General features: G+C 40.9%; 1 protein-coding gene across 1 annotated transcript; it reads left to right on the plus strand.

Annotated features, from left to right (window-relative positions):
* The first annotated feature begins 1,795 nt into the window (after nt 1–1,795).
* LOC114578406 (uncharacterized mitochondrial protein AtMg00810-like) lies at nt 1,796–2,683 on the plus strand. The gene has a single exon (XM_028691576.1). The coding sequence runs from the start codon at nt 1,796–1,798 to the stop codon at nt 2,681–2,683; it is 888 nt and encodes a 295-aa protein (XP_028547409.1).
* Nucleotides 2,684–17,826: the final 15,143 nt, after the last annotated feature.

The following is a 17,826-nucleotide window of genomic DNA, read 5'->3' on the forward strand; positions in this document are numbered from 1 at the left end:
GGTGATGAAAAATATTTCTCAGTGTAATCCGCTATTAAAAATAAACACTGACAATATTACTTGCTTACCGTGTAAACAATCCAAATGTCATAAAATAGTTTTTGAAAATTCTAATAACCGTAGCAATGCTCCGTTATCACTTATTCACTCTGATGTGTGGGGACCTGCTCCGGTCACTTCCAATCAAGGGTACCGGTATTATGTGCTGTTCGTGGATGATTTTTCCAGATTTTCTTGGATATTTCCTATGAAAGAAAAATCTGAAGTATTTGATATCTTTGTTCTTTTTAAAACTAAAATTGAAAAGAACACAATGTCTAGCATTAAAACTTTCAGGTCTGACGGTGGTACAGAGTTCGTCAACCATAAGTTCAATCAATTCTTGGACAAACATGGCATAGCTCGGCAGCTGTCTTGTCCTTATACCCCGGAACAGAATGGGGTAGCTGAACGTAAGCACCGGCACTTGATTGAAACAACAAGAACTCTTCTACAAACTGCATCGATCCCGTTCCAATACTGGCCAGACGCTGTTCTTACAGCAACCTATTTAATTAATCGGTTACCTTCTTCTACCACTTCTCATGTTACTCCTTTTGAATTATTCTTTAATTTCAAACCCACGTATAGTCATCTAAGAGTTTTTGGCTGTGCATGTTTTCCATTATCTCCGAAACATTATGTTCACAAATTACAACCAAAAGCACCTGTATGCGTTTTTCTTGGTTATTCTGATGTTTACAAAGGATATAAATGTTTGGATACTTCAAACAATAAAATCACATTCTCTCGGCATATTTCTTTTGACGAAAACTTATTTCCTTTTCATAAACCGTCGCTGACTACTCATGACAATAACTGTGTTAACTTACCTACTAATCCGAATTTGTTGCTTCCACTATCCGTTCCTCAAGCAAGACAGCTTGAGCCTCCTACTAATATTGCTTGCAAGGATTCGCGTTACAGGACTTCTTCATCCTCTACACGGGTGCAATCTCCTGATCCATCACCTGTGCCAACAGCTGCAAAGCAATCCATTCATCCTATGGTTACAAGAAAACAAACTGGTCATCTAAAACCCACAGCTCGTTTAAATTTGCTCCATTCGGTCAATTTAAACCCTGAGCTAGATACACCTACCTCGTTTGCTCAAGCCTGCAAACTACCAGAATGGAGAAATGCGATGGCTCAAGAATTTTTAGCACTACAACGTCAGGGTACGTGGAGTCTTGTAGAACCAAAACCTGAATACTCTGTTGTTGGCTGCAAGTGGACATTTCGAACAAAAGTGCGTGCAGATGGATCAATTGAGAAATACAAAGCAAGGCTTGTAGCACTTGGAAACCATCAAGAGTTTGGACTGGATTATAATGAGACATTTAGTCCGGTGGCCAAACTCCCAACCATACGCATTCTCTTGGCTGTTGCTCTTTACAACAACTGGACGGTAGATCAATTGGATGTTGCAAACGCGTTCCTTCACGGTACCTTAACCGAAGAAGTTTTTATGAGACAGCCTCACGGGTTTGAAGACTCTATGTATCCTAATCACATATGTAAACTTCACAAGGCCATCTATGGTCTAAAACAAGCACCGCGCCAATGGTATAACACGTTTACTTCGTTCTTAATCTCGATTGGATTCTCTCACAGTAAATCGGATCCTTCTCTTCTTATTCTTAGAAATCAGCAAACTTCCATTTTCTTACTTGTTTATGTTGACGATATATTGATTACAGGAAATGACAATGTTGCAATTAATTCAGTGATTAATCAACTCAGTATTCGTTTCTCCATGAAGCATCTCGGACCGGTCCATGATTTCCTTGGCATCAAAATTACTAAAACCAAGGACACATACTTCTTATCTCAGCGGCAGTATGCTACAGCCATACTTCAGCAAATGAATCTTGCTAGCTGCAAACCGCTCGCCAATCCCACCTGCACCAAATTCCCGCCCTCATACTCTTCGGATTCATCACTAGATCCTCAGCTCTACCGACGCTCCACAGGATCGTTACAGTATTTAACACTCACGCGTCCAGACATTGCGTATAGTGTAAATCAACTGTCTCAGCACCTGCATGACCCTCAACCGCAACACTTCTTCATGCTCAAACGCCTACTACGCTATATTCAAGGTACGCTTGCCTTTGGAATTCCTATTACTAAAACTAATCTACATCTTAAATCATTTTCAGATGCTGATTGGGCCGGAGATCCGGATACGAGAAGATCAACGTCCGGATATTGCTCATTCCTTGGAGACACCATTATTTCCTGGACGGTCACGAAACAGCATACGGTTGCTCGCTCCTCCACTGAATCAGAGTATCGAGCGCTAGCTGCCCTTACAACGGACATTATTTGGCTTCGGAGACTACTTTCTGAATTTGGGATTGATCAAACGGAGCCGACGGAAATCTTTTGTGATAACACGTCGGCAATTGCCTTAGCTAACAATCCTGTCTTCCATGCCCGAACAAAACACATCGAAATTGATCAGAAATATGTCCGGGAACATCTTCAGCAAAACAATATTCGACTTCTTCCTATCAGCACTGTTGATCAAACGGCGGATATCTTTACTAAAGCTCTATCAACACCAAGATTTCTTACACTAAGGAACAAGCTAACTGTCTCTGCCGACCCTTTAGCTTGCGGGGAGATATTAAGTGTATAGAGATAATAATTAAATAAATAATTATCTACTACTTATGTGGTGTTGCTTATGTGGCATTAGTCTTTTGGCTGTTACATTTTCTAGTGCCTATATAATAACTTGTAATCCTCTGTTACTGTTTACTGAAAATGAAATACTACTTCTTCTTCTTCTTATTTTGAATTTCTTCTTGATCCAAGATCACGGTTCTTGTTTCTACAGAGAGACTCCTGAATAAATGCATGTTTACTTATTTATATTTAAATTGATATATTTAATAGTATTGACAATGGTTTTATTTTATAATAATTTTAAAATATAAATACTGGATGGAAGAATTTATATATGATAGATAAGAAGAATCTCAAGATTTAGGGTCTATTTGGGACGGCTTTCTTAGTACTTCTTAAAGCAGCTTTCTAATACAAAAAATTTACTAGAAGTTAATTTTTATACTAGAAATCTGCTTTAAGTAGTGGTAAAAAAGCAATCCCAAATGAAGCCTTAATGTTCTCAATTGTAAGTTTTTTTTATCATATATTTTATCTTTTTATAATGAATATAATGATTTTAAAAAAATAATAATAAAAACCACCTATACTGGTTCCAAGCTCGGATAAAAAAAATTGAAACTTTTTTTACTTAATGATTTGTGCCCCAACATGAAAAAAATTCTTGCTCCGCCCCTGTTGGAGTTGACTTACGGTGGTGCGTGATTAACACTTTATATATATATATATATATATATTTTGAGATCTGGCAAACTCTTGAAAACCACTTCCAAGCCAATAATCACTCACAGGTTATTCAATTAAAGAACGCCTTACCCCATATCTCCCTCAACAACTCTACCATGACTCAATATCTCTCCGATATCAAATCTAATGTGGATCAAATCGCCTCCGCCGGCTCCAAACTTGACACTGAAGACATTGTTCTACATATCCTTAACGGACTCCCACGCTCATATCAATCTTTCAAGACTTCTATTCGCACAATGCTCTCTCCCATTAGTCTTGACAATCTATATGCTCTTCTTCTTAATGAAGAGATTAACATCGCATCAGATGCAGCTCGCACATCTTCTGTTGATCCAAATATGGCACTGTTCTCCAACCGTGGTAGAGGACGTCGCTCTAGGGGACGCTCAACTCAGAGCTCAAATCGGCCCTCTAACAACCCGCAAATTACATGTCAAATCTGTTTCAAGAAGGGTCACTTGACGACTACATACTGGAATCGCCTCAACGTTCAATATGTCCCACAAACGCAAAATCAGTCCAACACTGCTGTACTTTTCAGAAATTCAAGATCCACGGATGAATGGTTTCTTGATTCGGGGGCCTCATCTCATCTCACCAATTTGCTGGAAAACCTATCCGTCTCAAACTCATATCACGGATCCGGCAAACTCTTGAAAACCACTTCCAAGCCAATAATCGCTCACAGGTTATTCAATTAAAGAACGCCTTACACCATATCTCCCTCAACAACTCTACCATGACTCAATATCTCTCCGATATCAAATCTCATGTGGATCAAATCTCCTCCGCCGGCTCCAAACTTGACACCGAAGACATTGTTCTACATATCCTTAACGGACTCCCACGCTCATATCAATCTTTCAAGACTTCTATTCGCACAATGCTCTCTCCCATTAGTCTTGACAATCTATATGCTCTTCTTCTTAGTGAAGAGATCAACATCGCATTAGATGCAGCTCGCACATCTTCTGTTGATCCAAATATGGCAATGTTCTCCAACCCTGGTAGAGGATGTCGCTCTAGGGGACACTCAACTCAGAGCTCAAATCTGTCCTATAACAACCCGCAAATTACATGTCAAATCTGTTTCAAGAAGGGTCACTCGGCGACTACATACTGGCATCGACTCAACGTTCAATATGTCCCACAAACACAAAATTAGTCCAACACTGGTCTACTCGCCGGAAATTCAAGATCCACGGATGAATGGTTTCTTGATTCGGGGGCCTCATCTCATCTCATCAATTTGCTGGAAAACCTATCCGTCTCAAACTCATATCACGGATCAGACGGTATTACTACAGGCAACTGCAGCTCGGTGGGTATAGCTCACTCTGGCACAGGTGTCCTGCAAACACCTGCTCGTAAGTTGGTTCTTTCTAAAATTTTTCATACCCCTTCTCTTCAATACAACTTGCTCTATATTTCAAAACTAACTAAAGACAACAACATTTCTATTACATTCGATCCTAATGGGTTTGTTTGAAGGACTTGAAGACACATGAAACACTATCTCGAGGACCATGTAGCAATGGCCTCTACCAGATCCTTCACAACACTGATAGTGCGTCCCAGACTAATGCGTACTCAGCGATCAAGGCCTCTCCGTTTTCCTAGCATAATCGGCTGGGCCATCCGAGTAAAAGCACTATGCATACTATATCTGTCTCTAATCTTTTTTTACATATAAATGCTACTAATTCTATATGTCATTCTTGTAATGTTTCTAAGACTCACAAGATCCTGTTTGAAAAATCATCTAGTCGCAAGATGTCTGTCTTAGATCTGCTACACACGGATGTTTGGGAAGATTCAGCTGCATAATACAAACTATGCATTCGCATAGACTACAGATATCATGACCAATTGTTGGGAGACGACTTCAGGCTTGGTCGGGAGACGACTTCAGGCCTTGAAGAATTGCAGCAAACCGTAGCAGAGAAATCATAACTCTAACATGTGCTGTATTCATTTTCTAGTTCTATCCTATCTATACCTTTCAACAGTACATAACAGAAAGTTTTATATGCATGATATACTATGTCTAACGGTAGAGAATTGATCAATTGGTTAAACATAAAGGATAGTGATTAATCAGAAAAAGATAATTAATTAAGGGATGGCAATTACTTTGCCTTAACAGAATTGAGAGGGATCTTTGAAGAAACTAAGGATCTGCAGAGCTTCTTGATTTGGCGAACCAAAGAGAAAGCAGAGAACGAAGACGAGACAGAGAAAGGAAAATCTTTATTGCCTATCTTATTCATTACAATACAATCTTATATATAGATACAGGATAGGTAGAGAGTACACGTGTCAGATAATGATTGGACAGTTCTAGTTTGGTTTATTTTCTTTATGCTCTAACATTCCCTCGCAATCTGATGATGGTTGAGAGACTGTTAGATTGAGTCGGAGCTGTTGGAATCTTGGTGTAGACAGAGGCTTTGTAAATATATCGGTAATTTGATCCACTATATTGATCAGAAGCAGCCTAATATTCCCATGAATGATACGATCATGAATAAATCGATGATCAATTTCAATATGTTTTGTACGGGCGTCACTACAGGAAAATAGCTCATTTCTGACAGAATTTCCGGCGGAAGTAAATTCGTCACAACTTTCCGGCGAATTTTTGTCAACGAATTTCTAACATAATTTTTGACTGGTTTTCCGACGAATGTTTTCAAAAGGCATTTCCGGCGGCATTTCCGGTGGATTTCCGATGGAAATTAAAAATTAATATTTTTTATTTTAAAATATAACTTAAATTATTGAATTTAATAACTTAAATTATAATAAAATAAATTAAATATAATAACAAAAAATTAAATGATTTAAATTTAAACTTAAATTATAATAAAATTTTAAAATTATTTATATTGTTAATTTAAGTTAATTAATTTTAAATTTTTTGTTAAATTTAATTAATTGATTTAATAATTAATAGGTAATAGGTTAAATAAAAAAAGTAACATATTTAATAGTTTTTGGTTTACGCGCAGGAGAGGTGGGCGGAGTTCAAATCCCGTCGAAGGCGGGGCAGGTCTGCGGTTCACGTGGGCAGGCGGGTCAGGCGTTGGGGCAGCTTTCACATGGGCGGGGTGTGTCCACGGGACCACGGGAGGGCTGGGGCATGAGGTGGAGCCGCGGATGTGTGGGGGGCAGTGGCTGATCAAATGATTTTTTTTTTCGTTGCCATTCCAGCACATACAAATTTTGACCAAAATATTTTCTAGCGGAAATTTCGTCGGAAATGTTTCCGGCGAATTCATTTTCATCTGAAGTCCTTTTACGACGAGCGTGAAACCGGCGAAAATATTTCCGCCAGAAATGCAATTTTCTGACGGATTTTGACCATTTTTCGACAAAAATGGCCGCCGGAAAATGACGTTTTTCATGTAGTGCGTGATAGATTGGGTTGTTGGCTAGTACAATGGCTGAAGTGTTATCACAATGTAGATCAGTTGGTTGAGAGAGAGCAATGCCGAAGTCCGAGAGGATTCTGCGAAGCCAGATAATATCCACGGTAGCTGCTGCAAGTGCCCTATATTAAGATTCTATAGATGATCGAGCGACGGTATGCTGCTTCTTAACTGTCCAAGAGATAAGTGTGTCTCCAAGAAAGGAACAATAACCTGATGTTGACTTCCTGGATACTGGATCACCCACCCAATCGACATCAGAGTAAGATCGTTGAATAAGGGAGCTCTTGATGATAGGAATACCAAAGAATTGGGTGCCTTCTAGATAGCGAAGAAGTCGGTTTAGAAGGTAGGCATGTTGAGGAAGGGGATCGTGCATGTGTTGAGAAAGAACATTGACAGAATAGGAAATATCGGATCTAGTGAGAGTCAAATATTGGAGAGAACCAACAAGTTTTATGTATAAAGAGTGATCCATGAACTGAGAGTCCATGGGAAAGGTTTATGGGAGTTTGGTACAGCTGGGATTAGCAAGGGGGTTGCTAAAGAAATGAAGCTCCAGGTGTGGTTGGAGACGAGAACAAAGGAAGAAGATGAAGTGCTTTCTTGAATAAAGCAATGTACAAATAAGTCCTATAAATAGAGCCTAGGATAGTAGGAGTACACGTGTATACAAGAGATTGGTGCATTGTTTTAATAAAGTGTAAATACATTTTATTTAAATATGCTAATAGCCCCCCTCAAACGAATGGATCAGAGCCGATTGTGAGTTTGTCCCGGAGTGTTTTGAAGTGCGGCGTCGACAGCGACTTAGTGAATATATCAGCAATTTGGTCTTCAGTTTTGATCGGAATTAGCCTTAGATGATTGTTGGTGATGTGTTCCCTGAGAAACCTGTGATCTATCTCGATGTGTTTGGTTCGAGCATGATAGATCGGGTTTTGAGCTAAGGCAATGGCTGAGGTATTGTCGCAGTGTAGATCAACAGGGACATCATGATTGATACGGAAGTCGGATAGTAGCCGTTTGAGCCATATAGTGTCGGTGGTGGCTGCGGTAAGGGCCCTGTATTCCGATTCCGTTGATGAGCGTGATACCGTGGTCTTCTTCTTCACCGTCCACGAGACCAGAGTGTTGCCGAGAAAGGTGCAGTATCCTGAAATGGATTTTCTGGTGATAGGGTCGCTTGCCTAGTCGGCGTCGGAGTATGTAGTGAGATGTAGAGCTGATTTCGTGATCGCGAGACCAAAAGCTGTCGTTCCTTTGATGTACCGGATGAGGCGCTTGAGGAGGAAGATGTGATCAGATTGAGGAGAATGCATATGCTGTGATAATGTGTTGACGGCGTATGCAATATCTGGGCGAGTGATGGTGAGATACTACAGCGCTCCTATAATCTTTTGATAAGCCGTAGGATCCGACAGTGTAGAGGATTCCATGTTGATGTCAACCGGTAGTTTTGTGCAAGATGGGTTCGCTGCAGAATTACAATTTAGAAGATTCGCTTGTTGAATGATAGAGATGGCGTAGGATTCTTGTGACAGTAAATACTTATCTTGTTTGTGTTGAATGTGTATGCCCAGGAAGTGATGTGCATGTCCAAGGTGCTTGAGAGCGAACTTTTTGTTGAGTTGCTGAAGAAACGTGAAAATGGCACCTTCGTTGTTGCCGGTAAGGAGTATATCGGCCACATATACAAATAGGAACATTGTAGTGTGACCCTGATGAAATGTGAGAAGCGATGGGTCCACCTTGCTCGGAGCGAAGCCAAGACGGAGAAGGTGATTGCATAATGTTGTATACCGCTGCCTGGTGGTCTGCTTGAGGCCGTATAATGATTTCTGTAGAAGACATACATGTTTCAGATGCGCCGGATCTTCAAAGCCTTTGGGCTGCCTCATGTAGAGAGTTTCTTGGATGTCGCCGTGAAGGAAAGCATTCTCGACATCGAGTTGGTGAATTTTCCACTCGTGATGAAGTGCAATGGTGAACAGGACGCGGATGGTGGGTAGTTTAGCAACCGGACTAAATGTTTCGACATAGTCTAGTCTGTATTCTTGCTGGTTGCCTTGTGCCACTAGCCTTGCTTTGAATCGAGCGACTGTGCCGTCAGCATGGAGTTTCATTCGAAACGTCCATTTACACCCCAAGACCTGCTTGTTTGAAGGAGCTGGAACAAGTTGCCAGGTTTCTTGCTTCTGAAGAGCGAGGAATTCAGCTGCCATGGCATTACGTCATTCATGTAGTTTGTTTGCCTCATTGTAGCTAGTAGGGTCCTGCTGAGAGGTAATGCTGTGAAGAAGATCGAAGCGAGTTGATGGTTTTAGTGATCCGGTTTTGGTGCGGGTAACCATCAGATGCCTAGCCACTTGGAGGTTAAATAAGGTATGGCTTGTCACTACCCAACCCGACCGGGACAGATCCTGCTCGCATCGGGTCGTGGCTAGACTCAAACTGACTGAACTGATTCCAGGATCTGGCTTTGGAATTTGTTTTAGAACTTTCTTCCAAACATTACTCACAGAAACAGACACACAGAGCTACTATAAGCATCAAAATACAGCGGAACAGATCATCTATCTTTTCTTCCTCAAAAGAATCATATACAAATACAGCTCATGGCTTTCACACAGAAAGAAAAACAGAACAGAAAAGCCATGACTGTACAAAAATCAAAAGGGCAAAATACCTATAACAGATCAGACTCTGAACTCCTAGTCCAAGACTTCCTTCCCCTTCCCAGAACCTGAAAACCACGCAGAAAACAAGGATGAGCTACAACAGCTCAGCAAGACATCAAACCTCCAATCAAAATCCTCAGAATCCACACCAAACACATCAGACAAAAATATGTGCAGAAATTAGATCAACAGAATCATATATCGAATCAGAACAGAATCATACAAATCAGAACAATAGAATCGTACAATCATATCAAATCAGAACAGAACAGAAATACATTACATCAGAGCTGATAGAACGTCCGAAAATCAGAAATCAGATTAAATCATATCAGATCAGAAGTCATAGCAGAACAGACAGAATTGTAAGGAAATCATAAATTCATATCAAATCAGAACAAATATTTCAGAACAGATCTTCCTTCCAGATTTCAGAACTTCCTCTTATATCTCCCTTGTGCATACAGCACTAGAACTTCCCCTTATAGCTCCCTTGTGCATACAGCACCAGAACTTCCCCTTATAGCTCCTAATTGTGCTTATAGCACCAGAACAGAACAGATATACAGAATTTCAGAACTTCACAAAACTTCTCAGAACTTCCCCTTATAGTCCCTTGTGCTTACACACCTTCCCCTTATGACTCCCAATAGCATACGAATAATTAATTCAATTCAGAACAAATCCGGACAACTTCAGAAATTGTACGAAAATTCGGCGGCATAACAGCAGTATACGGAATTTACACAAAATTCACCGAAATAGAATTTTACCAAATTACCACAGAACATTCACAACAACATTATAAGACTTTTATTCTACTGCCCAGACAATTTCAGACATCATTAGAAATTACAGTCGAAAGAAAACACCGCCAAATCAAAACTACCCGGTCAAAATTCTCCAGAAAATAATCAAAATGTGCGCACTCGGTACTTTAGAAACATATCAAAAGTTACGCGGTAAAAACTGAACCAATCAGAAAATACGGACGAAATTTGCTAACAAAAATGAAATCCGGACAGAAAAGTCGTTTAAACTTCACCGTTCTGAAAATTGAGAAAGGCGGAATGTGCCTTACCTTGCGTACACCACTTTCTTGAACTGTCTCGACGGACGAAAACTGCCCGGCGTTGCCCAAAAATCCACTTTTCCAATTTTCTCCTCGACTTTCTCTCTCCTCAAACTGATTTGAGATATTTTTGATTTTTCTCTCTCTTCAAAATGAGCTGATTTCAGCTTAATAATGCTCTGATCGGCCCGGCCGATCGCACGATTGTCCTGGACGATCTGAACAAAATCCCATCGGCCTGGGACGATTTCTCAGGACGATAATTAATTTCCTGGATGATTTTCTCTCTAACTTTTGCCATGCTCTGATCGTCCCGGGACGATCCCAGATCGGCCCGGACGATCCCTACAGGAAATCTTTCCTATAACTTTTGTACAGAATCTGGAACAAAATTTGAACTAATCGTCCCGGGACGATCCACAATCGGCCCGGACGATTCTGGAGCAGATCTGATGTTACATGGCTGGTATCCGATGGAGGGTTTGTGGGCGACAGGTGAGTTCGAGAGGTTATAGGGGACATGTTGCTGTGAGATGGATGATTGGACGACGCCTTGTCCATTGTATATTGACTTGGGTTAACCTTCTGCAGAGTAGAAGTTGGTATTAGAAAAGAGGGAGGATATATCGTGTGAGATGTTTGAGGAGGTGGAAGAGATGTAGAGAAGGGAAAGGAGGTTTCAGTGAATTGAACGTTACGAGAGATGATGATCTTGTTCGTTGTTCTGTCCAGACACTTGTAGCCTTTATAGTTACTTGTGTAGCCGAGGAATACATTGGAAACTGAGGTGGGTTGAAGCATATGCCTTGCATGCTTCAGAAGAAGAGGGAAGCACTCGTACCCGAATGTGTGAAGATTGGCGTAGTCAGGATCAGTGTTGAACATGAGCCGAATTGGAGATATATTGTTGGTTGTGGGTGTAGGCATTCTGTTGATAAGGTGAGCAGCTGTTAAGACTGCATCTGGCCAATAGTCGGGCGGCATTGATGCCGTGTGAAGCATCATCCTGGCTATATCGATGACATGATGATGTTTGCGCTCTGCGACGCCATTTTGTTCCGGCGTGTAGGGCACGAGAGTTGTTGATGTATCCCTTTTCTTTGAAGAAATGTTTGAAATTGCTAGTTTACGAATTCGGACCCGCCGTCTGTACGAACCGCCTGCACTTGACAGAGAGTCTGTTTCTCGATGAAATTTATGAAGTTAATGAAAATTGGCGTGACTTCAGTTTTAAATGTAAATGGAAAAATCCAAATAAAGCGGGAATAATCATCAACAATAAGCAAGTAATAACGATATCCTTGAATAGATGAAACGGGGGAAGGCCCCCAGACATCCAAGTGAAGCATAGCTAAAGGAGTTCGTTTGTGTGAAGCAGAATTAGAGAAAACTAGTTTGTGACTTTTACAGAGTTTACAAGATGTACAATAACTATTGTTATTTTTTATGCATAAGAGCGGATGATCGTGAGAGATCTGATCAAGAATTCGTTGGTGTGGATGCCCCAATCGTTCGTGCCAATTGAGGTTAGCAGTCTTGCTAGAGGCTAGGGCCCGTTGAGTGGCTTTCGGTTTCTTGATTGAGATGGGATAGAGACCGTCTTTGCAAGGACCTTGAAGCATGATTCTGTTAGTCTGCAAATCTTTCAAGATGAAACCATTAGGTTCAAATGTAATGGCAATTTGATTCTCTGTCACAAGTTTAGAGATGGAAATTAAATTATGGGAGATTGGTGGTATGTGTAGAAGCTGAGATAGGAACAACTTATGCTCGGGGGTAGGAAGAATTCCCGTGCCAGAGTGAGAGATGGGAACTGATCTTCCATCCCCTACCATGACATTGTCGGATCCCTGATAGATCACTGGTTGAACAAGATTTTCGTGGCCGTGAGTGATGTGTGACGATGCACCGGAGTCAAGATACCATTCAGATGACGGTGAATCGGCTGTGGCAACTAGAGCTTGACCGTTTGTTGCAGACTGCGCAGACGGTGTGGTGTAGTTCGGATTGTGTCTGTGCTAGCAGACGTCAGCAGAATGGCCGCGCTTGGTGCATATTTGACAGATCAGGGAGGATTTTTAACCCTATTTGGGGCCGAAGTTTGTGGATTGCGATGGACGACTGCGTCCACGGCGACCGCGACCACAGTTTACATAGAGAGCAGTTTGATTGTCCTGCACATTGGAGAATTGTTGAGAATCTTGACGAAGATGTATTTCTTCACTTACGAGCATTGCATACAGACTGTCAAGAGATAGAGGTGTTTGAAGAGTCCAAATCGCGGTTTTGAAGGATTGGTAGGGCGGCGGCAGACCGTTGAGTATATGAAGAATGATGTCTTCATTATCAAGATTACATCCGGCTGAGATTATTAGATCAACTATTTTCTTGATTTCCATGAGGTAATCTTGCATCGACATGTTACGCATTGATATGTTTTGGAGCTCATTTTTGAGCTGCATTACTTTGGATCTGTTCGCCGATTGAAATCTGGTTTGAAGAGCGCTCCAGATTTTGTGACAGGATTCAAGATGCATAACATACGGAATCACATTGGTGGATATGGTGGAGGAGATCGCAGCTGTGAGATTGCTGTCTGTGAGACGCCATTTGTAGGCGTCGGATTCGGGATCGGAAGGATCTTGATCAGTGACCACCGATGGAGGAGATTTAAGGAATGATTCGAACCTGTTTGCTTTGAAGAGTTTGAAAATATGGTTTCGCCAGATTGGGTAATTGTCCATGGACAATTGATGTGGAATAAGGGACTTGAGATTACAGATTATGAATTTGAGGGAGGGGTAAAGACGTGGCTTATCTGACGTGTCGCCGATGGCCGCCGACGTGCGAGAGGATGCGGCGGCTGAGGCTGAAGAAGCCATGAGAAAGGTCTCAAGAGGTGACCGCTTCTAATACCATAAAGAAACGAAACTCCAGGTGTGGTTGGAGACGAGAACAGAGGAAGAAGATGAAGTGCTTTCTTGAATAATGCAATGTACAGATAAGTCCTATAAATAGAGCCTAGGATAGTAGGAGTACACGTGTATACAAGAGATTGGTGCATTGTTTTAATAAAGTGTAAATACATTTTATTTAAATATGCTAATAGTTGCAAGCCGTGAGATTGGCTGTGAAGAATTGTTTGAACATAGTATGGCTGTGAGAGAAAATAGCCATTTGATTGTGTAGCAATGTTGATACTGAGAAAGGAATGGACGTTGCCAAGGTGTTTCATAGTGAACTTGCTGTTGAGTTGATTAAGAAGAGATGATATAGTGGAGGAATTATTTCTGGTAATAAGGATATCATCGACGTACATGAGAAGAAAGATTCGAGTAGATGATTGAGTTAGAATTAGTAGAGATGGATCGGATTTGCTGTGACAGAAACCGAGAGAGACCAAGTAGGAGGTGAAGGTGTTATACCATTGACGTGGGGATTACTTAAGTCCATAGATGGATTTGCAAAGAAGACAAACGTGGTCGGGTTTAGATGCGTCTTCAAAGCCCTTAGGTTGGGCCATATAGACCGTTTTTGTTAGTTGGCCATGAAGAAACGCATTTACAACATCTAGTTGCTGAACTGACTACCCATTATGTAAGGCGATAGTGAGAAGGATACATATAGTAGGGAGCTTGGCAACAGGACTGAATGTTTCAGTATAGTCTATACTGTATTCTGGGTGATTTCCGAGAGCAACGAGACGAGCTTTTAGATGAGAGACGGATCCATCAGCATGATGTTTTGTTCTATAGGTCCATTTACTACCAATGACGGAGGCATTAGACGGAGAGGGAACTAGATCCCAAGTACCTTGCTTTTGCAAGGCAAAGAATTCCTTTGCCATAGCTTGTCTCCAAGCGAAAGATTTGGACGCTTCAGTGTATGACGTTGGATTAGAGTTATGTAAGGAAGAATTATATTGGTGAAGGAAATTTAGACGATTTGAAGGCTTGAGATGTCCTATTTTGCTTCTAGTGACCATGTGGTGACGTTTCGGAGAGGTTACAGCTTGTGAGAGTGGAGGATTATTGGGTGTAATTGGTATATTGTCAATTGGATGAGGTGTTGCTTTTGAAATTGGAGACAGGTGAGACAATATTGTGAGTATTGGTAGAACTAGAGGTGTTAGTGTTGTGAGTTTGAGCAATTAAGTGAGGCAACAGAAATGTTGAACTAACGGGAGGTGAAGGAATAGATGGCTGAGGTTGTTGTTTTCGAAAAGGAAAGGAGCGTTCATTGAATGTGAGATTACGAGATAGATGAATTGAATTTGTAGTAGGATCAAGGCATTTATAGCTTTTATACGAGTCGGAGTAGCCAAGAAAGATACCAGATTTTTATTTTGGTTGAAGCTTATGGCGGAGGGTAGGTGGAATTAAGGGAAAACATTCACAGCCAAAGGTTTTTAGGTGAGAATATGATGGTGTAGTATTATAGAGTAATTGAAAAGGTGAGACATAGTTTGTAGTTGGAGACGGCATCTGGTTGATAAGGTAGACGACAGTAAGAATAGTTTCCGGCCAGTATGTATAGGGAACCGAGGCAGTGTTAAGAAGGGTCCGAGTGGTGTCTAGAATGTGTCTATGCTTTCTTTCGGCGAGACCATTCTGTTCAGGTGTGTAAGGACACGAAATTTGATGATGAATTACGTTGTGTTTAAGGAATTGAGATAACGTGCTATTTAAAAATTCGGTACCGCCATCAGTACGAATGCATTTTATAGAATGAGAAGTTTGTTTTTCAATCAGCACTTTGAAATTGATAAAAATATTAGGAACCTCAGATTTATTTTGCATTGGAAAAAGCCAAGTAAAGCGGGAAAAATCATCAACAAAAATCACGTAGTATTTATAGCCTTGATTGGATATTACAGTGGATGGTCCCCAAACATCGGAGTGAATTAAGGTGAGAGGAGTAGTAGTCCTATGAGAGGAACGTTCAAAAACTAATTTGTGGCCTTTGGCCTTATTACAAGAATTACAAGACAAAGATTTGCCAGACATATGCATATGAGGATTGCATTTGGAGATGACATTAAGAAATTTTGCGTGAGGGTGACCAAGAAGATTGTGCCAATGAACAGAGTCGGCTTGAATGGTTGTGAGTACATGAGAGAATGTGCATTGAAGAGAATAAAGACCGTCAGTGCAAGGTCCTCGGAGGAGAATTTGATTTGTCGCAAGATCCTTAAAAGAAAAACCAGAGTGGTCAAATGTGACAGAAATGTTGTTATCTTGCGTTAGTTGGAAACAGAAAGCAAATTATAGCGAATATCAGGTATGTGTAGAAGGTTGGATAGTTGCAACTTACGAGAAGGTGGAGGAAGCAGACCTTCACCGGTATGGGCAATAGGAACTGAGCAACCATCTCCGACGATGATATCGTCATTGCTGTTGTAGGAGTTTGAGATGGAGAGCTGATCAAGAGAGTTTGTAATGTGCAATGAAGCGCTGGAGTCAATATACCATTCGGGAGTATATTGGTTAGGTGTGGTAAGCAGAGCTTTATTATTGGAAGTAGAGGGTTGCGGAACGTAGTGGATATTCATTCGGTGCCAGCAAGTGGAGGCCAAATGGCCTTTCTTGGTACATATTTGACAGAACACGACTGGAGAGGAGGTGGAACGAGCGACATTGTGAGATGGTGGGAAAGAACGACCAAGTTGATGTCGGCCTCGACCCCTAGAGGAATAAAGAGCTAGAGTTGGGTCCAACGGTTTGGGAGATTTGGTTGACTCCATGGCCAAATTAATTTCCTCACTAAGAAGTAGTGAGTACAGGTTGTCAAGACTAATAGGATGAAGCATAGTTCGAATGGAGGTCTTGAAGGCTTGATAAGAAGATGGTAAACCATTCAAGATATAGAGTATGATGTCCTCCGTATCGAGTTGCGATCCGGCGGAGGCGATTTGATCAACGAGAGTTTTGATTTCTTGAATATATTGGGACATGTTATTGGTTTTCATTGAAATATTATGAAGCTCATTTTTGAGATGGATAACTTTCGAGCGATTGGACGATTGAAATCGCACTTCTAGCGATTGCCAAATAGCAGCGATGGATTCAAGATTAAGAATGTAGGGAAGAATAATGTGTGAAATTGTGGAGCAGAGTGCAGTGGCAAGATTTTGATCAGCGAAGCTAGTTGGTGTGCACGGGATTGGGAAACGTTGATCCATCCGATTGAGTGACGAGCTTGGGCGGACATAGAGTATTAGAATCAAGAAATGGATTGAAGCCATTAGCGTATATAATCTTGGAGATTTGAGATCTCCATATAGAATAATTTTAGGAATTCAACCGAGTAGGAGTGAGATTTTTGAGATTAGCGACAACAAACTTGAGAGAGGATGAGATGTTTTCGGTATCCGAACTTTCCTGCTCTGTTGTCTCTACCGTTTGCGGGGTCTCTGATGTTGCCATGGCGGACGTTGATGGCGGACGAAGCTCTATCCCTACTCTGATACCATGAAGAAACTAAGGATCTACAGAGCTTCTTGATTTTGGCGAACCAGAGAGAAAGCAAAGAACGAAGACAAGATAGAGAAAGGAAAATCTTTATTGCCTATCTTATTCATTACAATACATTCCTATATCATATATAGGTAGAGAGTACACGTGTCAGATAATGATTGGACAGTACTAGTTTGCTTTATTTTCTTTATGCTCTAACAATCTTCCTTTAGATCAATTGATTTGTTTGAGAGCCCTCTTTGATCAAGTTCTTCACTTCATTCTACATTCCTGCTTGCTTGGTGGAGCCTTCTAGAGGAGGAGCTTCAGGATTTGCTTTGCTTAAGCATAGTTCTGAGCTTCCATATTGCATTTGATGGCGGATCTTATCTAGTTAATCTGGTGCTTTCGAGAAGAGGTAGAGAACCAAGATGGTTAGAGAGCCTTTTAGATCAATATTAAAGAGCCAAAACAACTATTGCCATATATAAAAGAAGCATGTTAGTTATGCTTGATTCTTGTTGTGATTGTAAAAAGGTAAAGAGCCCTGGAAAAGGAAAGCCTTGCTCTCCAGGTACTGGAACATTTTGCTTTGGTTCCCACAACCAGCCTTCAAGTCTTTTCAAGGCAACGTTAATGTAAAATGTAAGGTATATGAGTAGCTTATCTGCAGAGATTCTAATGTCAAAGTTTCTAAAGAATAAATTGGCTCGAAAGAAGGAGATTGATTCATCAACAATATCAATATTGTCTTCAAAAAAATA

This window comes from Dendrobium catenatum, unplaced genomic scaffold, assembly GCF_001605985.2.
Source record: "Dendrobium catenatum unplaced genomic scaffold, ASM160598v2 original_scaffold_14238, whole genome shotgun sequence".
Classification (NCBI taxonomy): Eukaryota; Viridiplantae; Streptophyta; class Magnoliopsida; order Asparagales; family Orchidaceae; genus Dendrobium; species Dendrobium catenatum.

Bases quoted from the DNA above. Each gene is read 5' to 3' on its own strand.
- LOC114578406 (XM_028691576.1), top strand. From the start codon at position 1,796: ATGAAGCATCTCGGACCGGTCCATGATTTCCTTGGCATCAAAATTACT.